At 36.4% G+C, this 27788-nt stretch overlaps 2 protein-coding genes across 2 annotated transcripts; both read left to right on the top strand.

Moving 5' to 3' along the window:
- Positions 1–200: 200 nt before the first annotated feature.
- Positions 201–8020, top strand: LOC148737235 (uncharacterized). Its single transcript, XM_088749079.1, has 4 exons — positions 201–447; positions 3158–3244; positions 5108–5410; positions 6031–8020. The coding sequence occupies exons 1-4, from the start codon at positions 295–297 to the stop codon at positions 6103–6105; spliced, it is 618 nt and encodes a 205-aa protein (XP_088605205.1). The 5' UTR covers positions 201–294; the 3' UTR covers positions 6106–8020.
- Positions 8021–12260: 4240 nt separating this feature from the next.
- LOC111319749 (uncharacterized) lies at positions 12261–24996 on the top strand. The gene is given in 22 exon segments (XM_088748976.1): positions 12261–12461; positions 13726–13755; positions 14257–14619; positions 14885–15271; positions 15821–15996; positions 16092–16151; positions 16829–17036; positions 19919–20026; positions 20187–20379; positions 20510–20597; positions 20674–20723; positions 21197–21329; positions 21434–21537; positions 22274–22376; positions 22534–22684; positions 22765–22846; positions 23036–23102; positions 23472–23560; positions 23823–23914; positions 23917–23942; positions 24231–24272; positions 24387–24996. Coding segments are annotated over 22 exon segments (2766 nt in total). The 5' UTR covers positions 12261–12391; the 3' UTR covers positions 24531–24996.
- The last annotated feature ends 2792 nt before the right edge of the window (positions 24997–27788 follow it).

Consider the following 27788-nt stretch of genomic DNA (forward strand, 5'->3'; position numbering starts at 1 on the left):
CATTCTTGGTAGGCTGGGTACTGTCAGGAATGTAAGTCCGGTATTTTAGGCTTACACTATCTAAGATTTTGGATCCATGAAACATTTTGAGCATACTTTTGGCATAGTGGTTTGTTTTTAGGGACCCAGGGTGACGCTCAAAAGTCAGTGCAGCATGATTTATCTGACCCTACCCCTCTAATGTAACGAGGTCAGCGGTTGGCTCATCAGTCCAAAGCAAAACATAGGAGTTCGTGATTTCTCAGTGTGCTCACTTCTACCCGTTCGCCCTTGAAGAATTGATCGATCGAATAAATGCCTCTCACAGTTAGGATAAAGATTCTTCGTGCTTTGTCTGTGATCCAATGCTGGTTAGCTTTGTGGCTGATAGTGCTTGGAATTGTGGAAGTTGCGCGGGTAAAATGGAGATTCAGTGGACTGGGTATGCCTATTTGGACCGGAGTGTTGGTAAGAACATTGTAAACAGATTTGTTTAGCTCGCAATACATCGGTGGATCTTCTTCAAGCAAAATGTTGCTAGGTTTCTCCTCTAATCAAATAGTTTGTGTATTATTGAATTTCATAAATAATGGTAATTGAACTGAGTGGAGTGCAATTTGGGCTGAAATCATACGCATGATTTCAAAATCGAACGAGCGCACAGCGCGAGTTCGATTTGAAATCACAAGTATGATTTCAGACCAAAATATTGCCCGACACGAGGTTCAATTACCACTTTATTACATCCATTTCGAAATCGCCCAAATACAGGACTTGGTCAATTCAAATAATTTTATTGATGCAGTATTGAGCCGGTTTTTAAATAAGAAGCAGAACCAGAAATGCTTTCACCTCTTATTTTGCATGCAAAACAGAAAGTCTTTGACTTCTTGTGTGAAAATCTCAGTCAAGCGTAAAATGATGCCATTTAGAGCTCAAAAATGGTGCGATTTGTGAATAAATCGCACCAATTAGAGCCAGTCAAATTACAGGGACCACCAGTGATTTCAAAATGGATGTAATAAAGCGTAAAATCAAAGCTAATGATAGGTTCTCTTTTTATTATTCTCTAACTATACTGAAAGAATTCGAGATGCGATTGATTCGATTGTAGATATTTTGGTAGGACTACTTAGGGGTAGATGCAAATGTAACATTGTGGAAGATATACATTTAGATCACTAAGATGTATCCTGCGTGAAATTGTTATGTTTATAACCCAAGTTGTTAACCAAAGAGACCTCTTACTTTGAAGACAGGCGACCTATATTGTTCGTTTGTTTTAGTGGGTAAATTGGACTTTTTATTGGCTAATTTTTCGCTGAATTAATTGGTATGATTCGCTTCTTCATGACTGTTATGAACTAGTAGCACCCCATTCCCTTCCGTGTGGTTTTTATCAGTGTAGTATATGGATAATGCAACCGAACTAGATCCTTTAAGGGGCTGACCATTAATTTTAACTCTTGATGAGGGGGTAGGTGATTTTGAAAAAAAAAAATTTCTTGCAAGCTCTTGTTCGAAGAAAAAGATTGCATGCAGCCCAAATGTAACAGAAAAAAATTCTTGCGTTGCTGTAAGAAAGAAAAAAAATTGTTGCAAAGCTGTTTCATCACTCCAGGGGGCTTTTACAAAATCACAGCAAAACTGCAACCATTGCTCCTTTTGATGATGCTGAAAAATTATCGCTTCATACCTGCAGTGCATTATTAGCTATCTTCAGCAGTATTATTCAGCATTTACCTTGCTATGAGCATTTCTAAACTGCTTTCTGCTATTTTTGGCTTTTTTTTTTTTCAATTAAGAAACTAAACATTTTCACATCTGCCTGTGATGCATCACTTTATTTGATGTAATATAAAATGATTGTAAAGAATGACTTTCTGAAAACATGGCTATATTGGAACTATTGCTGCAATCAACCACAATGTAAATGTAAATACATTTTGTATATGATTGTAAACACATCACCCTTTTTTTGAGGGAAAAAATATCCTGCAGAACACTTAGAATGGAAAAAAATATGCCCAGCAGATTGCTAGAAAAAATTTTTTTGATGACCAGAAATCACCCGCCCCCCCTCAAAAGTTAAATGGTCGGCCCCTAATGCAACATGGAATGTAGTTGTCACATGACCTATGCCCTGCTTGGTGTACTGGGTAGCTATCTCCTCCAGCACACTTTGACAGTCCCTGAGGGAAGCAAAATTACTGCTAATTCAAAATTCATGAATTCTGTAGAAGGATGGGTTTGATTCATTAATTTGTGAACCAGTATGAGACATGCTAATAAGCTCTTGAAATATTTTACATCATTATCTACACAGATTTGAAGTTTTCTTTTAATCGACATGAGGTGGGAATTTTTCTAACATCTGTGCTTGAAACTGTACAGATCAGCATCTCCCCCTTCTCCATTTTGTTACCCATATTTCCTTGTAAAGAGCAAGGTATTTAAGACTGATTGGTAGTCACTGTTGAAATATCTCCAGTTCTTAACAAAAGATGTTCCTCAGCAGGCGTCAACTCATTGACCTCTAAGAGTGACTAACATCTAATTTCTCCTTACAATATCACACCTGAATTAAAAATGAAGGTCATATCAATAAAGGAAATTATTATCACCAACTCAAGACTCAAGAGGCTCTTGATTGTTAAAAAAATTCTCCTTGTCAGTGCCTTGGAAAATGTATAGAGAACAGTATGGAGAATATGCATGCTAATGTTAGGGTGTAAAGGGTTAAACCTTTCACTCCCAGAAGTGATTAATCTGTAACTTCTCCCTATAATATCCATACATGATCCAGCAAACAGGTAATGAGAATACTCAAAGTTATCAGGTAATACTAGTTACCTTGATTGAACACCAAATTCTCATAAGCAATTTACAAGGAAATGTGTAGCAGCTAGAGGGGGGAATTCATAATCAGATCTTGGGAGTTAATTGGGTTAAAAGATGAAAATATTTTAGTTTTCTGCAGATTTTCTGCTGTTTGAACAGGCAAACAATATCATGATAATAAGTTCTTTAAGGATGAGTTCTGTTGTAATTATCTTCTTCAATTGTAAACAGTTTACTTTAAAAGTATACTTTAAAAGCTTACGAATAACTATATAATAATTAAAACTACAAAATTTGTGAATTTTATGCCTGATTTTTTTCTTTTTTTAATCTGTAGGTTGCTTTTACTGGTTCATTTGGTGTTTTTATTACTTTGAAAAAAGTGCAGAAGTCACCAGGAAATGTAACTATTCCTCAATACTTAGTAAGTGTAAACTTGCATTTTAGTTTCTATTAATTTTGAACCTGATGTATGCATCATAATGTCCTTACCAAGAGTATAGAATTCATCAATGTTTACTAAAGAGTAAACAAGTCTTCAAGGTTCACTTGGTGCCATGTATTTGCCAGTGAACTCTTTCACTCCCATCAGTGACCAAGAGAGAGTTTCTCCTTACATTGCAAATACAATATAAAGAACACGAGTGATGAGAATTAAAAAAAATTTATCAGTGCGATGGTATGATTTCACACAAGCGACATCAACTTTCATCGGATCACACAATTCATGAAAATTGCAAAATTCATCAAAGCTTGCAGAAGTTTCACAAGTTATATGATAAATGAACTCTTAATCTTAAAAAAATCTCTTATTTGTTATTTCAACAGGATTTACATTCAAAAGAAATTTTCCATCAACATGTTGTTTTAAGATTATTTACTCACTCTTGATCCACATACATTAGGCATAACTAAATAATCAGGTAACCTGACCCAGAACTTATGGCATCCTGGTTGAAGAGCACACAGTAAAAACGGTTTAAGTTGCAAAATATCTGCACAAGTTCAGGAAGAAGACGTAGAAAGTGGCTTTCATGTCTTTTGAAGAGTGTAAAAAGGTTTTTCTTTGTCTTTAAAACCTAATATTTAAAAAAAGCTTAGAATAGCTCAAAAAAAAATACACAATTTGCATAAAAAATCACATAATCACCAAATTTTATCACACAATTTTCTGAAAAAATCACACAATTTACCTTTTTTATTGCACGCTACCAGAAGTCCTGTCTAGAGGAACATCATAAGAATCACATCACAGACAGTAGGGAGAATAACTACTGAGGTCTTAGAAGTGAAAGGGTTATAATAAGAGGTTACCTAAATATCTTTTATCTTTTATTAAGTGGAAACTTAGCTGATCCTTTTATTCTTGTTATATGCCATTTATTGTGACAAAGAAGGGCTAACGCTTGAAATGTCAGCTTTTATAATCGTAACGGTGGCCAATTTACCATTTCAATTTTGTTGATCTGTTCAAATTATTTCGTTACCCCCACCGATGCAACCCCAAACAGTTTCTTCAGAAACTATCAGCCTTTATTCATTTGGGTTATAATAAGTGGTTACCTTGATATTTTTCATCTTTCATTAAGTGTAAACTTAGTTGATCATTTTGTTCTGATGTATGCTATTTATTGTGGTTGCCAATTGATCAAGTTCCTCAACATTAAGTATTGTCAGTAGTGTTCATTTTTGTTCTTTGTGTATGCCATTTTCATTGGATAAATCTTTAGTACAGTGTAATCTTGGGTTCTCATTTTTAACTTGATGTTTGCTTTACCATGATAGACTTCCGCAACGTTTAGACATTGTTTCACGTTTATAACTTGTTTTAAATGGTCATTTTGTAGTTTGTATCTGCTATCTGAATGGTTACCCAGAGATTCTTTAACTTCAGTTATAAGCTTACAGTAGTTGTTCATTGCTGCAATGTTTAAAGCTAGCTTATTAGATGACCAAGGGTTTGTGTAAAGTCTGATTTCACATCTAAAAAACCATAAAAATGATATTCAGTATAATTATTTTTGTCTAGAACTTGAGAAAATGACAAAATATTGAACAAAAAGAGTGAAAAATAAAATCCTAAAAGGATTTTGCCTAAAGAACTATAGAAACTAGGATTAAAATTAAACCTTGGGTTAGTGTTAATAGACTTTCTAATAACTGGGCCAAGATGTATAAGCTTAATTTATTGTGGTTGCCATGGAATTCCTCAACATCTAGTGGGTGGAAAACTCACACTGCTCAAAAGTTTAAGCTTAAATTGCAAACTCCCTTTTTATTATTTTAGGTCATGACATTGATGGGTTTCTCCCTGACGTGTGGTATACTCTCAAGCATGATCATGTTTAGTTACGGGCAAGAATTGTCTGCGGCAGGCCATAGGTCATTTCCTTATTACTCCCTTAACAACTATGATAACAAGGATGTCGTTGTAGTTAAAGCGCCTCTTGTTGTTGATTCGCGTTTTGAAGAGGAGCATGCCTTGGTGGGATCCATCTTTGCATTCACTTTGCTGGAACTGATTGCAGCATTATGGTCTGCTGCCCTTTGCTTTGTCAATGATCACAAGCCAACTGACAAGAATGCGGATGTAAGTTGCACATTTGATAATTTATTGATAAAGGTATTGATACATAGATCAAATAACGAAGTGATCGAAGCAGGTGCATGAGCTGAAATTTTAGCCATTACAGAAGAGAAATACTAAGAACAGCCTGAAAAAAAAACTCAGGGTTTGGGGGCTGCTACAAACTAAGCGAGTTGTGCGAAGCTAATTTTGTGAATGGATCTGATAGAATTTGTTTCATTGAAATTGTCATCAGATAGGTATCAATACATATGATAGGCATTAATCCCATCAGTGAACACAGGATGGTTAGTAGTAATATTTTAAAACATAAATCACATTCATGAAATTAAGAGTTATGGAAGTATACATGATTTCAAAGTGATTATAAGACATCAATCACTCATTAAAAACATGCAGCTCATCAATCAGCTGGTGATTTTTTAAGGCTATTTTTATCATTTATAATGTAATAATTCTGTATTAGAAATCTACTACTACTACTATATAATAATAATTATTATGATAATAATAAGAATAATAGTGATGATGATGATAGCATCTTATTATAATCATGTATATTGAGAAGCTATCCAAGTTTTTCTGTAATACTAATAAATATTTTGTCCTCCATTCACCTTTAGTTTGAAGTTGATCCCTTGATGGACAGTGTTGGACAAAGCCAACAAGCTGGTGGTGCATCCATGCTAAATGTGTAGCTATCGATTAATAGATTCCATGTTGCCGTGTCTTTTCAGTAACAGATCTTAGATAGCATCAAAATGTGGTTAGAACAATCGTAGGGGCCAGCTACGCTTCAATAAATACGATAACTCGTATGCGTCTAGATTCTTTGTAACCTAATAACAACTACAGTGATTTACATTCATCTCTCTAACGATTCGAAGTTATTGGACTTAATGCTTCTTCAAAAAAGATACGAACGTACATGGCGTGGGAAACTGTGCCCTCGATCCACGTCAGCGGCAGATCACCTCACGTGAACTTAACGAATCGTACAACAAACGTTTGGCACACGCGGTGCAGCCTAGTGTATCACTAAATTAAATGTTCTTACCACATTTGACGTCATCCGTGATCCATGGCAACGAGATCTATTTGTTTTATACACGTATAGTGAAATAGCAAAATATTCTTAATGGTGACGTCCTCTCCAATAGATCACTTGTAAGATGCAATCAAAATGCATATATGATTTAGCTTTTATAATTATAACTATGATAATTATAGTAGTATTGTGACTCACGGGCTTTACAGCGAGCAGAGTCTCTCATCATATGCCGAAATCAATTGTGACATGTAGGTCACAAAAAATCGTTCTGCAATGCATCGTGATGTTTCCAAAATAACTATTGTTGCCATTATTTGTAGACTTATTGCATAGCATCATCTAAATTCTAAATTCCATCCAGATTCTTTGCCATCCTTGCTTGGTGTGGTGCTAGGCAGAAACTAGTGTTTGTTTCTAACAACGCGTTGTCCAGCTTCCGGCCGTTTTGAGATCGTAGATGTTCTGACTTCTTATCAGTACATGTGCAGGGGTTCACCGCACCCTAAGGGTGCAGCAACCAATCTTACAAGTAAGTTCCCCACTGTCTGATAAGACCCCTAGTATTTTACTTCGAGTTAGAGGGAAAAAAATTAATATAACTATATAAGAATAAACCTTCTGCCCATCCTTATCCATAAACAAATAACGTTAAAGTAGTAGTTGTGTTGTTTACTCGAGCTATCTTTTTTTTTTTTACAAAATATATTTGTTTGAAAACTTTTGTTACTGTTTGTGCTTAATTTCGTAGGTTTTCTATTGATTAAGTGCTTACTTTGTCAAATACTGACCACAGCTGGCCAGAAGTTAAATAGAAAAAGATTAAGTTACATTTTGATCTTCTAAAAGTTTTCAAGAAGCAAAGCGAGAAGCTGGAGACTCAGCAAGTTTTAATCGTACATTTTTCAGAATTGTCGACACAGATGGGCAATTTACTGGCCGTGAATTTCATCAGTCTTCTACGCGGTTCTCGTACATCCAAGAAATTTAAACGTGTTTCGCTACTAGGCAGCAGATTTAGCATTTCTTCTAGTTTAATTTGAGGAATATTGCTTTGTCGTTTTTGCCTTTCTTCATTTACGGTTTTTGTTAAACACGAAGGCGCGCTATATAAGGAAGTCTTCCCTGGGAAGACCTAGGCTCATTTGTCACTCACCGTTAACGTGTGCGGGTCAAATTTAAATGCTGGTAGACGAACAAAAGGAGCTAATGAGATACCTATTGGTTACTTCCACCAGCATGGTGGCATGAGGTAACGTGCGAACCACCTACTTCGATCTCAAATTTACCGCCACAAATAAAGACAGTTTCCACTGGAGAAAGGAAATACAAATCTCAAAAATTCTTGTATTGTGATGAAGACATAAAACAATTTTGAGGAATGCGCCCGCTGTTCATTGCTTTGGAGAAGCTGTAGCTCAAGCTGACTTGACTCTAAGAGTTCCACATCACACTACGGTTGATTGACAAATGGTCCAGTGGGACCTAAGGCTCCTTTTATAGCGCGCCTTCATGTTTAAATTAGTCAGACACGATTGTAATAAAACCCGCTTTTTCGTGCTCAAGTGTTGTCCACTATGTTGTAGTAGAGTGAGTTCATGCTTTAAACTGTGCGTATATCAAGTTATGGAACACTTTTGAGATTCGGAGAGCACTCAAAAGGATAAAGTTGCTTTCAGCTTCGCCTCAGGCAACTTTAACGCTCTCTTACGCTCCAAACCTCCCGCGTGCATTCATATCTCGATATGCACACGCTAAGCATGAATCAAATGCTAATTCCACAATTCGACAGGAATTTCACAAAGCTTCCACTACACCCGTCCTGCAGAATAAATGTTTGCGATGATCTTTTTTTTTCTTTTAATTCTCTTCCTTTTTTATTATTGGAAGTGTCGGAAAAGTTGGTAAGAACCACACGATGAAACACGGGTAAGTGTTTCTGATCTGGGTCATTGATTCGCAATGCGTAAAATTTCCGTTGTTTATTCCCGAAGTCTAATGCTTAGATTGGGTGATCATTCAGCATACCGGATACCTCAACAAGGTTAAAATGACGGTTTTAACTTCTTTATGCATAGTGAGTGAAACGACACAAAACATGTAATCTATTGTGTACACGAAGGAGTCAGTTATTGAAACTGCGGAGTTGTTTTGACTCCCATCAGAAAACATAGTGCCAGGCTTACTTTTAACACACGAGGCTCTCAATGAAAACTAACAATCGACTTACGCATAAGATGGAATTAATACGAGGACGAAAAACCTTTTTGAGTAGCTTCAGATTTCCTTATTCTATTTCTTCCTAGTTTTTCTTCTATTTTTATCGTTGTTTTGGCAAAATTGTTTCTGTCATAGAACAAGAGATAAGTTACCAAACATTTAAAAAAAATTGCTTTTGAACTTTATAAACCTTGACACAGAGAAACTCCTGGAGGGTAATTTCTGATTTTATTTTTTTTTTTTAGGTGCAGCTGTTATTACACTGCTTAAAGCGCGGGAAAACGCGAATGAGCCAGTCGTATTCGGTTTAAGTTTTGATTCTGATTGGTCGAGAGGGGGATGCAAATTTTCTAAACCAATCAAATGGCAAAATAAACCAAAACCCAGGTAATTCTGTTATATTCTTGACACCTACTGAAAAGTGCTATCAAAATTTTGCTTAATAAGAACCAACCATTGCAAGAGATAGGCGACTGAAAGTCGTTGAAAGTCCTATAATAAAATAAACTATCGTGGAAAGAAGACTGAAAACCTTTCCTGAAGACAACCCGAAGATGAAGCTTCACTGCTGTCCATTGCTTTCCTCTTCTATCGTTCTGTTACAGTTTCTTCATCGAGGTTGGCTTTACACCTTCACAGTTGCAAACCATGGTGAGTTCATTTTACATTCCTATATTTTAGTTAAATAAACATCTTATTTATTTTCCAAGGGAGGCTTCTTCTTAATTTTCTTGGTTGTTTGTTGAGTGTCTTTCGGCGGCAGAAGCGTTGGTCCATTGGTCATTGCGTTCGACTTCAGATTGTTAGGTCCAACTCTAACACAATGTTACAATGTTCCTTGCGATATGAAAAAATACTAAAAAAAACTCAAAGAAGAGTTTCCTTTGACTACTAAAGTTAAAAACTTAAGAATATTCGTATCTGAGGAAATAAAGGAGCTCCTTCAACATCCTGAAAAAGCCCCTTTGGAGAACGTTCCTCAACACATGATCACTCGCATGGTGTAAATCTACAGCAAGAATAATTCTAAGGTACGGTGGACTTGGAACTCAAAGAAAACAACATCAGCCTAACCTAAATCGGCACGGTTTGGCGGGTTTGGTTGCCGCACTGAAAGCGCGCAAGTTTTAAAAATGCTGAAGCCGATTTAGATTTGTGAGGAAAATTAACTTGCGAAACATAATATAAGCAGTGGAGGCAAGATATCTCCTGTTTATCCCTTCCATTAAGTATTGCGTGTCACTAAGAAGTTTTTAATCAATGTGTCACGTTTACGGATACGAACTCTAATCTTTTATTTATGTAACTCTTCCCTTTTTAGCACAAAAACACTAAAAAACTTTAAATGACTGTCTATTAAATTTGTTAGCGCGCTTTTTTTGATTTCTCTTCCACGACTAGCGAATATCCGCTCGAGGCTAGCTACACAAAGCATTGCTCATTTCTATTTCCCTTACGTCAAAGTGTAGGAACTAAATTCGCCTTCTATTAGTACGTAGTTCAGTTGCGAGGAGTCTTTGCAGCGAGAATGAATGGAAGGGAAAATTTCCCATTAGTTTAAATCTAGCAGCTGTCATTAAATTCGTCTCCGACGACTGCGTGTCATAGGTTTGGTGTTAAAACAAACCCCAGTCCTGCAGGAATTTATGCCAAACACTTAGACAAGGTATTCTGGATGAGCTTTTTGCTTTATTATCAATTATAAAGAGAAGTTTTGTTTGTGAGTACATCTATAAATTACACTCAAGTGCAACCCATATTTGGTATCGGGAATTATAAACTGTCAAGCGTTCTAATACATACCCACGAGTTGAGGTATCCTGAAACTTGAGAAGTTATTTGAGGTCATTGCCTCTTCGAGGGTAATACTAGAAACTTAGTGAAAAGCTAGTCATGAAGATGATTGTAATAAAAAGAAAATGTCCTCTAGAATATTGTTACTTACTAATTGAAAGGGTAACGAAGCATGATCTGGATCATCGTGAGTAGCCCAAAACAGGATGCAACAAAACTAAGAGATTGTGGTAGTAAGTATGAGCAAGAATTCGTCTAATTTGGATTTGAATCCCTTTCGAATCCTCGCACTGTTTTGGCTGAGAGACCTTTTAATGGCTTTTATTCAGGTTTTTAATTACAAAGGGAATTGAACTCGAAAAATCTCTAAACAATTTATAGAGAAAGAAATAAATAAGGAGACAGATACATGGAAATAACGGAAGATATATATTTCAACGTACTTTATAAAGGTATACTAGATTCGATACGATGCCAAGCGATTTGAAAATAATTAGCCGCAATGAGACAATTATTCGGTTTTGAATACGAATTGGTCTTTGTTGTGTCTTGACTTAATAACATCTTTCATTATTGATACCATAAAAGGTTCTTTAAGCACAACCGCTTAGTTACCAGCCAGGTGAGTTTGTCGAGGTTACTATGACAACATGTCAACTGGGAATTGCAAATATGGTTTCCTCCGCGCAAAACAAAATTCCTCGTTCGATAACGCTTCAGCCGTTTCACTGCATTAAGCTACTATTTCCATGACTTTAATTCGACTGATTTAAAATAACGTTACAAAACACTTTCTAGAAGTACAGCTCCTTCCTGTGGCAATGAAATAGTGCCGCTCCTGTTAAGAACGCTACTCGACCCTTGCCGAAAAAAGCCTTCCTCTTTTTGCCCAGGAAAAGGGATTGGGACACAAACTTATAAAACAATTTTATATTCTCTAATTGTCTGTATTGTATCACCGAAGCCAAAAAATAGTTCATTGATAAAACAGCCTGAAAGTTCTGTCACCCTTATAATAATCCTCGCGCTTTGGGTTGAGACTTGTCGCACTTTGTTATTAAAAAAAGCTGTCGCGTTCGACGTTTACTCTCGTTGAAATGCAAATCGGTTATCTAACAAAAACGGAGAAAATGTTTTCTGACTTGGGGAATTATATGGGAGTATTTTATGCATACTTGCATAAACATTTTACCGAATCGATCCATCCGGCGAAGTTAATGATAAGTCAGTTTCAACGACTAGCTTCATCTTTGTGATCGAAAGATGGTAATTATTTCCATTCGTGCAGATAAACAGATGGGAAACTCGCATTAACTACCGGTAAGCAAGATACTTCTTGCGAGTCTTCACGGTTTGATGGCTTTTGCTACTAACTGTTGAAATTTGGCTATTTTATATACAGCATACGTTTGACTGATTTCTTTCCGTCCCGTTTAAAAAGAAAAATCTTTAAGTGAAACATTATTATTCGACCTATGGCCAAAATAAGTCAATTCTTTACGCCTGACGGCTAATTTGTTTTTGCTATTTCACAGCCAACGGCGGGCTAACCCTATTGAGACCCTGCTATTTCCTTAGGTAAATAGTGTTTTAAGCGAGGTTCGGGAATTAGTTTAAAAAAAAAATAAAAGCTTATTTTATTGATTCATAATAATCTGCAGTGTTATAACAAGCTTTTTTCGTATCGTGTTTTTTTCCAGTCGTTATTGCGTAAAACAGCATTCTGCACCTGGTGAAAACAATCTCATTGTCCGTTTATGACGGAAAAATACAGTTAAAATGCGTCAGAAAAAAGCGATTGAGTGTTATGTCCATTAACTTGTACCTCCTGCAAAGGACTTTGAAATTCGTCGAAGAAACTGTCACATAAGCGTTGTGACCAAGTCACTAACCGTCGGTAACTTACGTTTATCCTAAGCCTGATGAATTGCGTGATGAGTGAGAATAAATTTGGTAAAATGCTCACAGCCATGTCTGTACGTTGCGTGCTGAGTAAGTACGAAGTTTGCTTTGTATCTTGGTCAGGTTTTAGAGGCAAATAGTGGATGATGAGGTAAAGATAACTTGGTATTAGAAAATCCTACAACTAGGCCTTCCCCAATTAAACCAGAAAAAGCGATAATTAAATGGACCCCTTCTAACTTTTTGATAAAACAACGAGAGAAACTCCTGCTCTTAAGTCTTATGATTAAAAGGTGAATGAATGGTTAAATGAATAAATGAATAAAACTAAAGGAGGAAAAGTGTGTTACCTTTTTCCAATTTCTGTAGGATGCAAAATTGGTTGGGAAAAATTAACCATAGTAACGCAATTTTTGGGTTTTAAATTGTTATTCATAGTTGTTATCTTTTGACGGTCTGTGGAACAGCTTTTCGCAGCGATATATAGGATAGAAGGAACATAATAAACTATATGTAGCCACTATCCTCTGAGGATACTGTGAAAAGATTTCTCCTGGGAAATACATACTCCATCCAGAGGTGCCAGTCTTGAAAATGAAAATAAAAACATATGTACAAAAAAATAAAAAAATAAAAAAAAACAATAACAACGATAATGATGAAAAGATCTCGTCGACTACGGCCAACAGAAGGCAAGACAGGAGGCACTTTATGAAACGGTTTGTAGATTTTTTGCGAAGTGTTGTCTGAACTAACACCACCTCCTTTGTCACGAAGCCGAGAGACGATTCCTGTTTTCCACCCAAAATAATTTATTGGTCTGCGATCTAACTTTACACTTAAAATTCTGAAAACCACACTAAATCTTACGATCTCGAACCTTATTATGGGTAGTCGTTTACGTCATACCTATTTCTAAAACACTATTTCTAGCAGAAAGAACATTCTAGACGCTCATGATGACAGATCCTTAAAATAACTCAGCAGAATATGTTCCGGAATAAGAAGAAGTTTCTAGCACAGCTAATAATATAAGTGATGCGGTAGTTCAATGTTCCAAATTGTTCTTTCAATTTCTGGAGACTTCGTTACATCCTACCAGAAAAAAAAAATCCCAACCCATACAGGAAAAAAATTTCGAGTTTTCATTGTTCTCTATCGTTCCCAGGAGTCATATGGACTCAAATATCTCAGTTAACTTCTCTGAAATAGAGTTTCAACAACTACCACAGCGAGTGGTCAAACTGGTAACCTCTTCATCCGCGATTAGTACAAAATTTACTTTACCACATTAAAAGGAATATTGCTACATTTACACGACATTAAATGTATCTCTTAATATTCTTTCTTCTAGTTCTCGTGATAGTGAGGTTGAAAGTAGCAGGTAAGACTGCGAAACTCCTAAGTCAGTTGATTTGAAACATTTCCCAGTAGACTTAATAGAAAACCAAAAACAAAGAAGCAACAAAATCAGACTCCCGAGAAATGGCTCAACAATCTTACGAATGGATGCAATTGGTCTGATATAGGTGGGTTGGCAAAAAAGCAACAAAGATAATGGGAAAAGAGTGATCTTTCAGATACACAAACTACCGTATATAAGTTAAAATCACCAAAACGAAAACAAACAAACAAACAAATCCAAAGCAAACCAAGACAAAAAAGAAAAACAAAAACAAAAAAAATCGACGACAACGAATACAAAGAAAGTTTTAGGTTTCATATTATGCGAAAAAGCCGTTTCCCATCATCCTACCAAACGGTCGAACCTAGAAATGTAAATACAAGTTTTGCAGAACTTTTGTTTGTTGCATATTTATCTGACTTGTTTTCATTCGCAATACGCCGACAAATTTGTTCTTGTTTTAATTTCCATTTCTCATAGAATGCCACAGTGACTGTTTTGAAGATTCTTGCTACGAGTTTAAGAAAGAGGAAAAAACATGGAAAGATGCCAGAAACGCTTGTAAAGAAAAGAGAGGCGACCTAGTTTCCATTGAAACTGTAGAGGAGTGGGATTTTATCAAAGGCGTGATTCAAAAACAGAGTGCAAAAACGTGGTTTATTGGCTTAGAAAAAAGAGCTGGTAGTTGGACATGGGTGAGTGGAAGATCACTAACCATTTGTAACTGGAAAAATTATCAGGGAGCTGTAAATGGTCGTGTGGCTAGATTACACAAAAATAACCGCACCTTTCTTCATGGTAAAGGAGAAAAGAAGAAATATTTTATTTGTGAAACTGCAAAAGGTAAGACAACCAGAGACTAATAGAGCTTCTGACGATCAAAATCCAGTTTTCTGTCGATTTCTGCTTCGGAATGAAATAGTGTTGAGTAGGTGAGATACTGACTACAGCATGCATTGCTCAGCAAACACGAAAAGCAGCCATTAACTCTAGTAGAATACTTTCTTTATTGCAAAATGTTGCTGCTTTACACCTAACTATGTATTTTTTTTTCTTGTGCTTAATAACCTCTTTGTGCCTCATTTACAATATTATGCGCGTTGTTCAGGTATTGGAGAGAATACTTCGCAAGGTTACTGCTACATGCCTGTCGCAATACCTTGCAAATTGGAATATGATAAAAAGAACTGGACACAGACTTGTAGATTTTCTGGACATTATTGTAGTATGAGTTGCACTGTTAGTGCTTGTGAGCCCTCAGAGGAATTTTGCGGACAAAAATGTGCTAAGACTTTCAATCCATTGGTACAACAATGCACTGACGACAAACACGTGAATAGTACCTATAACCAGACTTGCAATGCTACAAAGTGTGATTTAACAGAGGGTGAACAGAACTTTAGTACAAGAAACACCTGCTATTGTGAAGATGATGAATGTTCTAAGACTTGCAGTGATATAAAGTGTACGCAAACTTGCAGAGGAAGAGAAAACGGTTAGTAGAACTACAAATACAATGGTGTTATTGATCAATGACAGGTTTAAAGTGTTTACTGACCAATTTGAAATAGATTTGAGACGTGTTTATTATTTGTCAGATTGCATTATTGCTACTGGTTATCGCTCTGCTAGGGCATGAGGAGTGGTGTTTCCTTTTGGAGCGAATGGCTCGTACAAGAAGTGGGTGCTTTTTAAATCTTGGAAGGTTATCCTTATTTACGTCGGTGATCACTTTATTTTTTTATATACCCGTGCAGGTTTGGAACATGCGAGGTTTTTTTCAATAGTAGCAAGTTAATAGAAAGTCAACCAATCATTAAATTATTCAACAAAACAAGCAGGCAGGCAGTTTAATTCCTAATTTTCCCCATAGATGAGGAATTATCTGTAAAACGCATATAAAAAAAATAAAAAAATAAAAAAATAATGAATATGCCACGAATGAATATGGGTACAGGAAATTATGATTACTTTGGCTTTTCTTGATGACGTATTTTAAATTTATCACTTTTACGGGTGGCATTATCATACTCACCGTCATCAGCTACAGTCCCTGCGTTATCAGTTTCAACAGTGACCCAACCGTTGTCATCACTGCCACTAATCTCAGCAACACCTAACGCGCCGTCGCGGTCGCCGTCGCCGTCGTCGTCGTCGTCGCAGTCAATACCAACAGCAACACCATCATCATCATTGGCATCAAGAAAAATTTCAAAGTTGGTGCGTGTTCTAATGAATCATAGTCCTTGCACATGTCATCTTTCTAGATGTTCTATGACGCTTCATAAAGATGATTGTCAACTTATTTATCCTAGGAAAATGAATATCGTTCCAAACTTGAAAGAATAAATGTCAACGAAAAGGCTTCATTGCAGGTATCTGAGTTTCATATATTAATTTATTTATCATTATGCAAAATTCGTGTGACATAGCTAATGACACGTAGGACAACGACAACTAAACGATCAGTTGCAACTAAACTTTCGAAGGGGAAGCTTAACAACCTCACGAGATTTTACATGAAATCAATGCAAGATAGTACAATAATTGAACAATTGATCCTGTAGGTCGACTTCTATGAAAATTAAAAGCAATGGAAGGTAAATAATGCAAGACTAATGTCATTCTTCTTCATTAACTTTATCTGGTGAACTCTCCAGATATCAGCTGGGCTGTCGTAAGAATTTCCTCCTTTTGTTATTATTTTTTTTTTAATTTTTTGTTTCTCAAATGAGGCCGTAGTATGTATTTTGAGTTCTAGAAGTCATAATACAAGAAAACGAAATAATAAGGAATAATAAGGCCTTTTATTCAACGCTTCTTTCATAGTGCACGCAGACGTTTTGCTTAATGTTCGTATTATACTTCCGCTACTACGCTGGACGCGCAGGTAGACGTGTGCGAAGCTGGTGTAGACAGATAAATTTCTTTCACGTATTTAGCTGTCGAACTTAACTTTCACTTGCCAGCTACGTACGCTCGGATCATTAATTTGACTGAAGCTAGTTACAACTGCTTCCATATTCCCAAATGAATTTTTATGTAATTACAGAATGCTATGAAAATCTTTGAACACTTCGCTACCAGCATCGAAAGCATCCCAGAACTTTCTGACGGCCAGTCTGATGTGGACGAAGTAGGAGAAAGGAGAGAATCTATCTTTAAGGTGGCAGTCATCCTCGAAGAGATTGCTCTTAATTATGGCAAGCATCACCTGATCGGAACAAACCAATCAAAATGGATCGATAGCCAGAAAATGGGTAAGTTAGAACACAGGTGCCTATCAACATTTATGATTATCCATTTCTAAGTTATAATGTTAATAATAATAATAATAATAATAATAATTATAATAATAATAATAATAATTATAATAATAATAATAATAATTATATTGATACAGCGCAGGCCTCTATACATGGATATGAATATGGGCATTTAACAATTATTCCACGAGCGCGCGTTGAATATGCGATGATAGATAACCAACGAGGCGCGTAGCGCCCAGTTGGCTATGATCTCTAACATCCAACAGACGCGAGTGGAATAATTGTTTTATTAAAAACGCTACATTAAATTACTAAATTTTATTACATTTTTAGTTCCATTTCAATTTTAAGCTTATTCGTACGCTTCCCATATCGTAGTTTATGGTATATTGGCTCATATACCATAATGGCTAAGCCAATGAAAAGTCTTGAATTGCATTATCCAATGATCCAGTGTTTAATAAATGGATATATTCAATTGCGCTTCACAATATTGTGAAAGTAAAATTATGTTAAAAATAACTAAAAACATACGAAACTATTGGATACTACAAACCCATAGGCTGGTACAATAATCTACTCTACTGGTTATAAGAGCATGAACTAATTATTTGGTGACTGGACGACTTAAATATTTCCTAATGCAAGGCATATTATAAAGATAATGGAAATCGGACGAGCAAGTTCTGTTAATATGACTTAGCATACTCATTTCCGAGTGTAACCAGGTCCCTAAGTTTCGAACTTTACATAATGGAACAATTTGGTGGTCGCCAACCGATAAGTTACTGATGTTACTAACTTTCTGAAGTTGTTGTTGCGTTCCAGTCAGAAGGCATTCGGTCCTTTAGAATTCAATTTTAACCTATCCGTGTGCATCTACTGACTGATATCAGCAATACATGATTCCATGGCAGTTACGACGGCGGTTTCGTTCAGATCATTTCCTGGTTTAAACACGATGTACATCTTTGTGTCATCTGCATAGCAATGGTGATTAGGAAAATGTGATTCGACGATCTTTAAAAGCTTGCCAGCATAAAGAGAGATTAATAATGGCCCGAGACCGCTGCCTTGTGGAACTCCAAATTTAAGATCGAAAATATTCGATAAAACTCCGTCAATAGAGATACGCTGGGTTTTGTTAGAGAGGTACGATTCAGACCAGTTAAGTGTAGAACCTGAAATTCTAAAATCAAATTTGAGGCGATCTAAGAAAATCCGATGGTCTACAATATCAAATGCGGCGCTTAAATCAAGAAGCACGAGCGACGTGACATGTTGATCCTGCATGTTGATCAAAATGTCATTTTTGACGTTAGGTAGGGTGGTTTCTGTACTGTGGTGATTTCGATAGCCCGATTGCAATGAAGGAAAAAGATCATGCTCATCTAGACAGGACTGATTCTGATCAGCTGCCACTCCCTCAGCCAGTTTTGAAACAAAGGAGAGATTGCTGATTGGTTGAAAATTTTTAAACACCAAGTAAAGACTTTGTTTCTTTAAAAGTGGTGTGACAACCGAGTCTTTCCAAATATCAGGGATGTTAGTAAGAACAGGGTCAAGTGAACAGGATTTTTTCGGCGCTTTAAGCACCGGTCTTCTTAGATAGTCCATGTCTACATGACGAAAAGCAGTAAATGATAAAGAGCACTGAGAGGAATGGCGGTTGGTGCCGCACGAGTTCTCAGTTGCATCAAGGCTAACACAAAGATCCGATATTTCAGTTCTTGGTAAAGAATTACCCCATGTCATTGGCTAAAGCTGACTTGTCGCCGTTCGGTGGAAAAAGCGTTTCTGCAGACTGATTTAACAGTTTCTTTGTAACAGCAAAAATCTTGCGTTGATCACAAAAGAGTTGCTGATAAAATCTACGTAGAATTTGTAATGTTATCGAGGGACGAAATAAGGCACGAACACAACAGGTTTAATAAAGTAACGACAAATACAGGGAGCACATGGTAGAATGAATCCCCACCCGCTAAGGGTAATGGGAAGCATAGGGATTCAATAACAGAATTCACATCGAGAATTATTCATAGGAAAGACAGCTCTATTCTGAAAGAGGCTTGAATGTTCTCCGGTCAGATTCAGACTTTGTAGACCTCCAATTACGCTCAGCTATCCTCCGAAGACGTTTCGCAGATTTGATCTCATCGGACAACTATGGGGCTTAGGTTCTTTGAATCATGATTCTCTTCCGCCGAGGAGCGTATCTGTCGATGATGGATTTTGAAGCAGTGCTAAAACAGTCAATAAGATCAGTAAGAAGATTGGGAGTGTTTAGTAACAATTCTGAATCACGAAGATCGTTCTTAAACTTGGAAAGTTTAATCGATTTGATTTTCCGAGACCATATTTCCTTGTTAGAGTAGTCTGACTTAAAATAAACCTTTTAAGTTAAACAACACAGTACAGTAATGACTGCAAGGGAATTTTTTTGGAATGAACTGACCATCACTTACACGAGCTCGAGTTATTACCAATAGCAACTGGCAACTGAGAAACATCATTGTCGGATCAAATCAGACCAAAAAGTTCTTACTTTGATATGTTGCTTCTTTCTGTCATAATGAGAGAGAGAAGGATATTTACCAAAATAAATCAAGTGTATAAACAGTTGAAAAATAGATTATGAAATATGACGAAGTAATTTTTGTTGCTCAAAACTTTGCTAGTTGTTTAGAGGGCTGAATTTTTTTCAAGACGTTGTAAAGAAAAGCGCCCTCGTAGTCTTCTAGCAAGGAGTTAAGATGCAATGAAAGACAATAAAAGTCTGCTACGAAACGTTCTTGCTCATATAATGGTTCATTTCAATTTCATCCCGAGATTAGTAATTTTGTTTGCCATTATTTGTTGTTCTTTTCCCTCAGTATTGATGATCACAAAAGCCTCCCGCCAAAACGCAAGTGGATTCAATCTACAGAAAGAAGAATGGAAACAGAGCATCAATATTTCCTCTGCAAATTTTGCGGATTATGGTTTGTATTGACAGCCATGCATTTAAAATTTCAGATTTGTTATAGCCTTTTGTCCTCTTGCTCTGTTCTTCTGGTGGTGATATTTTCCCTATAAAAAGTAAATTACACAATTAATGTGTTTCGATTTTCGCAGTTTTCGTTTTGTTTTCTCTCCTTTAAGGGCAAGTGGTTGTTGGGTTCGTGTACAAGGATCTTCATCAGTTACTACAGTTGAAACATCCCATAAAGGAAAGAACAGGCATCACAAGGTTATGTAACTTCTGGTTCTCGGTTTTTATCACCTATCAATACACAAAAGAAGTTTCACGCTTAACCAAGTGGATGTCACAACACCGTTACGAGAGCCTCGACAAGTAATCTGGCTTTGACCCTATGAAATCTCCAGCTTTGTAGAAGTAAAGTTAACTGAAGCGTCTATTTGTTTTGTCAAAGTTGCTACCTTACCTCAAACTAAGTCACTTTCAAATACAATTTTCTTCCCAGGAATGTAGGCTCCAGAATAATGGCCGTCGCTATGGATCCAAAACCAGAAATGCGAGAAAATGTAATCTTGAAATTCAGAAACCTAGAGGTAACAGCAGGAATATGTTGCTTTCATCTGGCCTTCTTTGCGTTGAATGTTTTATAGAAATGAGATATTTTTTCAGGAAGTGGAAGGAAGAAAGGTGTGCGCGTTTTGGAGTGGCTTCAGAGAAAGGTGAAAATCTCGAACATGTTTCTCTTTTAGTTCTACTCTTTAAGTAAGCGCTTCTCGATCTCAAACTAAAAGGAGTTGATATTCATATTATTTTGGGGCTGGGATATTACCGAAGGTGAATTATGATACCGTTCTTGAAGAGGTGTTGCTGATAGAGTAGTTATATTCACTATAATAATCTGTTCCCTGTTATGATATCTTTCATTGTGTGCGTTTGTTTCACGTTTTTCCGTCGCTTATATTCTAATGCAATATTTTCTTTCATTTTTCTCTATCACGTAAGGTAGGACGTAACTGTCGTGTTTGCGTTTATTTCGAAACTGCACCCAGCCCCATCGCCCGGTCTGAAAAAAGAAAAACTCAAATCTATGCACAACTGGATAAGATACTCAGTAGGCGGAAGATAAATTCATTTACTCGATATCTTTTTTTCTAAATAATTCCTACCGAATATGTCATTTCTCCTCTTTCAGATCTGCGTCAAACGGATTTTCAGAAGGGGGATGTCATCTTGTTACATCGGAAAGAAACTCAGAAGAAATAATTTGTAGCTGCAATCATTTGACACACTTTGCTGTGTTAGTGGACTACAACAGTGATCTAAAGGTAATGAACTGTTTTTTACTTCAACTCAAGCATTGTTTTAAAATACAACTGCGTTAGGTTAATAAGCAGATCATTAGTTGCTCTTTATCACATTTATGACGCAGCTCACCGAGGAGGATGAAACTATTCTGGAAATTATTACCTACGTGGGACTAAGCCTCTCCATTATTGGGATACTTTTGACAATTATTCTATATTCCTTCCTCACGTAAGTATTATAAACATACGACTTAAGAGTTAGTATTTACATGACTTCGAAGATTTCAGGCCCAAATCGGACTAGTTCATATAAAATGATAATAATAAAAAAGATAATGATAATTAATAAAAAAATTTGAAAAAGGTACAATACAAATGATAAAAATAGTTATTATAGTTGAAAATTACGATAGAACAAGAATGAAGATAGCGAAAGCGATTAGAATGGATCAACTAGTATTACACAACTTACGTATGATGCACGATCCTCGCAGTAGAGAGCGCTATTTATGCAATAGCGAAAATCAGACCTGAAAAAAATCAAGCCTGTACGGGATTCGAACCACTGACCTCTGCGATACTAGTGCAGCGCTCTACCAATGGAGCTAACAAGCCAACTGGGAGCAGGCCGTTAAGTTGATTCGTAATAAACCCGTGATGATAAATCAGATACGATAAAAATATGAAGTTCATATAATTTGAACTGCGGTTATAGATACGTATGATGCAGTGGTTTGTATCCCGTACAGGCCTGATTTTTTTCAGGTCTGATTTTCACTATCGCACAAATAGCGCTCTCTACTTCGAGGATCGTACATCACACGTATCTATAACCGCAGTTCAAAATATATGAACTTCATATATTCATAGCATCTTACATAAATTAGTAGCATACTTTGTCAAAGAATGCCCTGTCCTTTTTTACTTTTTTGTTTGTTTGTTTGTTTGTTTGTTTGTTTCAATAGAGATGTTCGTCAGCCTCTGTCTCAAATACGACTTAGTCTTTCTGTGTCCCTCGGAGCTGGACAAATGATCTTTCTCGCCGGAATAAACGCCACAGAAAATACGGTTGGTAACTTTTCCATTCGTTAATTGAATAAAGAGTTTTTCATGGCTTAATACATTCTGTGGAGCGGAGCGTAATAAAAAAAACAAAAACAAAAACAAAAAAGCACACAAACAACAGCAGCAACAACTGAACAAAAACATATTTTTCCTCTGGCAGGTTGCATGTGTTACAGCAGCAGTATTCATGCAGTATTTTTTGATGGCCGCTTTCTTTTGGATGCTGGTCGAGGGAGTTTACCTTTACCTGTTCGTTGTGAAAGTTTACAACATCACTGAAAAGATGCACATGTATCACGTCATCTCATGGGGTATTTTCATTTTACTTGTTGTGAGTTATTGCTACCTTGACTATTATGAGTTACGTTAACTTCTTCTTATCGATATTTAGGTTTGCCCATCATCGTAATCGGCATTTCACTTTGTATTGCTGCTGGAAAAGGTGGACTTCAAAGTTATACCAGCGATAGATAGTAAGACAATCAGTATGTGCTAGTTCCTACCTTTTCTCCGTCTTCACTTTCACTCTTGTTTGAGTTAAATTGTTTTTTTGTTGTGTCTAGATTCATGTTTCGCTTTATGGGTGTTTTGACACCGTGGCGGGGTGGAGTATTTTCTTCAAATTTTATTTTTCCCTTTTTTTTCGTTTTTCTCGTTTAAAGTTGCTGGCTCTCTCACACTAACAATCTCGTCTGGATATTCATCTCATTCGTGGTGTTCATTGAAGTTGTAAGTCGTCAATGGATAGATTCCTCAGTATTACTTTTTATATACTAGGACTCATTGCTGTTGGAGGCTACTTTTTCCTCTTTTCCTACGAAACGAAACACGCCTTCCTCCACTCGATTCTTTTCCTTTACACGATGTTTTCAGTATTTTGATCTTTGCAGTATAAATGAACGCTTGTCATTTCTGAACTTAGAAATTGCCTTGCTAACCATTCAATTTGCTCTATTTCTATTAGAGCAAGTAACTCGAAACTGGAGTTTTCAATCCTCCAAGGGGATTCACATTTTTCTTCTTACCACGTTTATAACCAAGACAAATAGCATATTCTTTACTTTACGACATCTGACATGTACTTCTTCCTTGTTTCAGCTCAACATTTTGATACTCGTCCGAGTCATAAGAGAGATGACTACACTTGTGCAGCCTACGGGGGAATACAACCATATTCAGCAGATAAGGTTGGATCAAAATTCAACGTTCTACCAAATATTTGTGATGAATGGAGTTAGGGTAAAACAAGATGAAGAATACAAAGTCTCTTAAGGGACGCCTCAACGAATGTGAAAGAATGACTGTCCCAGTTCTTAGGCATCTGCTTAAGTTCCTCTCTAGTTAATAAGAAGCAACGAGGACTACGACTTCGTCTAAAACGTTCACTAATCTTGTGAAGCAATTGAACGTATATTCTACATTTTATACATTATTGTTGTTGTTCTTCAGACTTCGCATAAGAACATGCGCGGTGATGGTTCCACTGCTGGGTGTCACGTGGCTATTTGGTCTTTTGGTACCAATGCACAAAGCTTTCGCTTACATTTTACCATCTTTAACTCTACACAGGTGAGCTTTTGAGTAAATCTGTCGAACATCAGTTTTCTGTATTCGTATTTGACTGCTCGGACTACTAATTCTCTAAAACCACGCTCTTTCACATACATCAGATAATATTTCTCTCTTCCATCAGATGAAACTTGCTCTATTGAATTTTTATACCCTTTTTACTGACATGTTATAAGGAATCTAAACGCAATAATAAATTCCCTGCATCAAATATCTCATACGACTATCAGCCACTGCTTACCAGGATCTAAAAATGAAGTTTGATCTTGAAATAATTTTCTGTTTTAGGGTTTCCTCATATTCGCCTTTCATTGTGTGCGAAACAGCCAGGTAAGGACATAAAAATAGGAGTATGTACATGGAAGGAATTATAGTTTTTAACATCAATAAGGATTTGAGTGCTCAGCAACTGATATTTTGATGCCTGTTTATAAAAATCCACAGATTAGAGAGCAATGTAAAAGGAAGATGAACACCATTTTTCCATCTACTGCAGATCATGGAAACTCCATAAAGAAATCCACACAAATTAATCCAAGTGGTGCCAGCGATATGTGGGCAGTTGAATTGCAGTCTTTCAATGAGTAGCTGTATAATTGAGAAAACATTCTGAATCGACGTTTGGTAATGCGCAGTCACTTAGTATAACAAAGTTGATGAAGGTAGATCGATGTTCAGTCTCGTTGTGTCAGTTAAGTTAGCCGGGTCGTTCTGATTATTGCAATATTTCTGAAATGAGATAGCTACATGATAATGATAGCCCTTTACCATTGAGCGCACGTTGAAGTGGTGAAGAAAATAGTTTGACTAGAAATGAAAAATTTGGATGTGCTCTTTTGCCTCCTAAGTATTTTAGATGTAAACAAACGCATTTTCTTTGTCTTTGCTTGTATCAGATCCAGCTTATCGTTATGAATGTTAAACACTCTACCATCCCGTTCAGTTAGAAAATCAGTTATAAAATGAATGATATTAACAGAAACATCCACATCGACACGATTTAGAAAAATATGTAAACATGGACAAACTAAAAATAAATTTTCATATGTATTAAGTCGCTTCTTGTGTGGCTTCTCAGAGACATAAATCTTCAGGAATAGCAAATGACGTGAGCTGTAGCTCGTTTTGTCCACAAGGGAAGGAGGGCTTAGCAACTTTTCGTCGATATAAAAACCAAGGGTGGGAGAGAAATAGCGCGGCAGATGAGTCATCAGTATTTGAGGATCTTGACAATAAAACTCGTGTCGTTCTTTAGAAGGTTCTCCTTTACTCTAGTTTCTAAATATTTTGCCAAAAAAGAAAAATTCTGGTATTTAGCAGAATGCAATTTAAGACCCAAGGCAGCATGATTTTCAAGCTTCTTTTGAGCTTTATGCAATAAAATATTTTCGGGACGTCTTCTGAAATGAAGTGCTGCGTGCTAAGAACCATTTTATGACGAATCCAGTTTCCAGTCCATCCTCATATAGCTGGGAATGAAATAAGCATTGTTTTGTGTCTGTGTGTTTGGCAATCAGGAACTGGACACGGACGATGAACGGAGATTCAGAGCGTCTGACAGTATGAAGCTTTTATTCAAACTGTGGGAGAGCGTAGCTGACCAGACAAATTTTCGGAAAACAGACAGCCGCCTGAAAACTATCTGTAGCTTTTGTGAAATTAGTATTTGTCCTAAGGCTTGGACCAATAGTCCCTTTCTCTGTTCCCTCATTTCTCTTGACCAAACGTATTAGAACAATTTCACAGTGCGAGGAGGTTAAATAATGTTTTAGAAATTGAAGACAATTGCAATGCCAAATGGTCTATCTTCTAATTGCTCTGAACTCCCCTGATTTGTAGAATATTGCAAAACATCTTCTAGACGTTCACACAACATCTATAAACTAAGTTAAACGATCAAAATATTGTAGTTTTCAAGACGTTTAGCTAATTTCACCTTATAGATAGATATTTTTGCTATGTTTTAATTTTTTTATTTTTTAATTATTATTTTTTGAATAAAATAGTGAGCAGCACTTCTGCAAACAGTAGCTGCAAAACTTCTTTATTCCCCGACGCGTTTCGTCTAACTGTCACAGACTTCTTGAGGAAGTTTTACAAGTATAACAAAACGCCTGTGTTTATAAGCCAAAGTTACGGGGGCCGATGACCATGGAGGCTTGGCTGGACTTACGAACAGGAACAGGCGAGATTGTGAAAACTTTTAAAACGACCCCAGAAGTATCACAGCTCTAATGAATGTCGTTTTAAAATAAAGGACTTACTTACATATATACTTACTTACCACCACCCTGTTGAAATGAATTAAGTGTCGCTCTTGTTATAAGAGGTCTTCTCGACCTTTAACAGAAAAAAAAAGTGACTCTTTAATTTTTGCCCGAAAAAAGGGATTGGGAGAGGTGTTTCAAGGTAATTTTTATAATTCTCGTATTGCTTTCGCTTTTGTTTTTTTTGTCTATGTTTTTGTTAGTTCGTTTGCTTTTGCGCTGTCCAAGCCAAAATCGTCTATCGGGTAAGCTTCCTGAAAGGACAGCGATCGAAAGTTTTGTTCTGCTGCACTTTGTAAAAACCTGTCGCACTCTTTAATAAAATTGTCGCACTTTGCAATAAAAAAAAGTTGTCTCCCTTTAGCGGATATAACTGACCATTACACTTTCTTATAAATAAAATGTCGCCCTTTGTATAAACACTTACTTGTCGCACTTTGTAATTAACTTGGTATAAATGCTGAGAGAGCGAGTAGACCCAACGATCAAACGTCATCTTTGCTAACAACTACAATCATAACAATAATGATTGGGGTGATCATAATAGTAATAATGATGATGATAATTCTCGAATTCTGCTCTCCGTTAATATTTTTCAAATTAATTACAAAGTAAAACAACTGTTATTACAAAGTGCGACAGCTAACTTTATTTCATACGCGTTGGTCCGTTGTTACAAAGTTCGACAGCTTTTCTTGTATTATTATTAAAAAAGCTCGGTAGGTGTTATTATAAAGTGCGACAGAACAACTATTAATCATTACAGATATTGCTGAACGCGCGGTGGTTACAAGATATTGGTCAGGAGAATTCTACTTTAATTTGCTAAAAGTCACAAGTTGAATTCAGTAAATTCGCAGACACGCACATGTCTGAAAACTTCAAGAAAGACTCTATGCATACCTTGCACTTTCATCTAAATGCGCCCATCGAGGTTTAATGAACTTGAAAATAAGAATTATCTTGCCATATAGTGTAAAAGTTGGAGTATAAATAGCTGGATATGAAAAGGATGGAATTATTAAACGATTTAGAAGGAGAAGGGGGGAGGGGAGGAAGGAGGTGCACAGTCGTTTGACAATCAACCCCTGTCGAAATACACATCGAGTGATCTAACTAGAAAGTGAAGATATGTTTTGACCCGGCGAATTCTATGACAGAATCTTATTTGCTCAAGTGCACCAAGATATTACTGAATCAGTGCCTCCGACGAAGAAAAAGGATCTGTGGAGCTAATTATATGCAACTTTCAGTTGTATGCGCAGTTAATAATATGTCAGTTTCAAACTGTAGACTCACTTGTTTCATGGAAAGATGGTAAATTGCTATTAGTGTGGAAAATGGAAATATTGCTATTATGGAAAATGGAAATATTGCTATTAGTGTGGAAAATGGAAATATTACTAATGGAATACTCAAATAAGCTTCCAGTGGGCAAATGATGCTGAACGCAAGTTTGCTTTAGGTAAATACCGTTGAAAGCAAAGGTCATGAACTAGATTTTAGAGGATTTAAAACTTATTTTATTGACTCATTATCATCTGCAGTTCTATCACAAAATGTAAACTTAATAGAGCTA

Source organism: Stylophora pistillata, chromosome 2, assembly GCF_964205215.1.
Source record: "Stylophora pistillata chromosome 2, jaStyPist1.2, whole genome shotgun sequence".
Lineage (NCBI taxonomy): Eukaryota > Metazoa > Cnidaria > Anthozoa > Scleractinia > Pocilloporidae > Stylophora > Stylophora pistillata.

What these genes read in the sequence shown, in the direction of transcription:
- LOC148737235 (XM_088749079.1), top strand. Translation starts at nt 295, where the DNA reads ATGCCTCTCACAGTTAGGATAAAGATTCTTCGTGCTTTGTCTGTGATC. An exon ending in CTATTTGGACCGGAGTGTTG is followed by an intron (nt 448 to 3,157) that starts GTAAGAACATTG and finishes TTTAATCTGTAG; the next exon opens with GTTGCTTTTACTGGTTCATT. An exon ending in CAACTGACAAGAATGCGGAT is followed by an intron (nt 5,411 to 6,030) that starts GTAAGTTGCACA and finishes ATTCACCTTTAG; the next exon opens with TTTGAAGTTGATCCCTTGAT.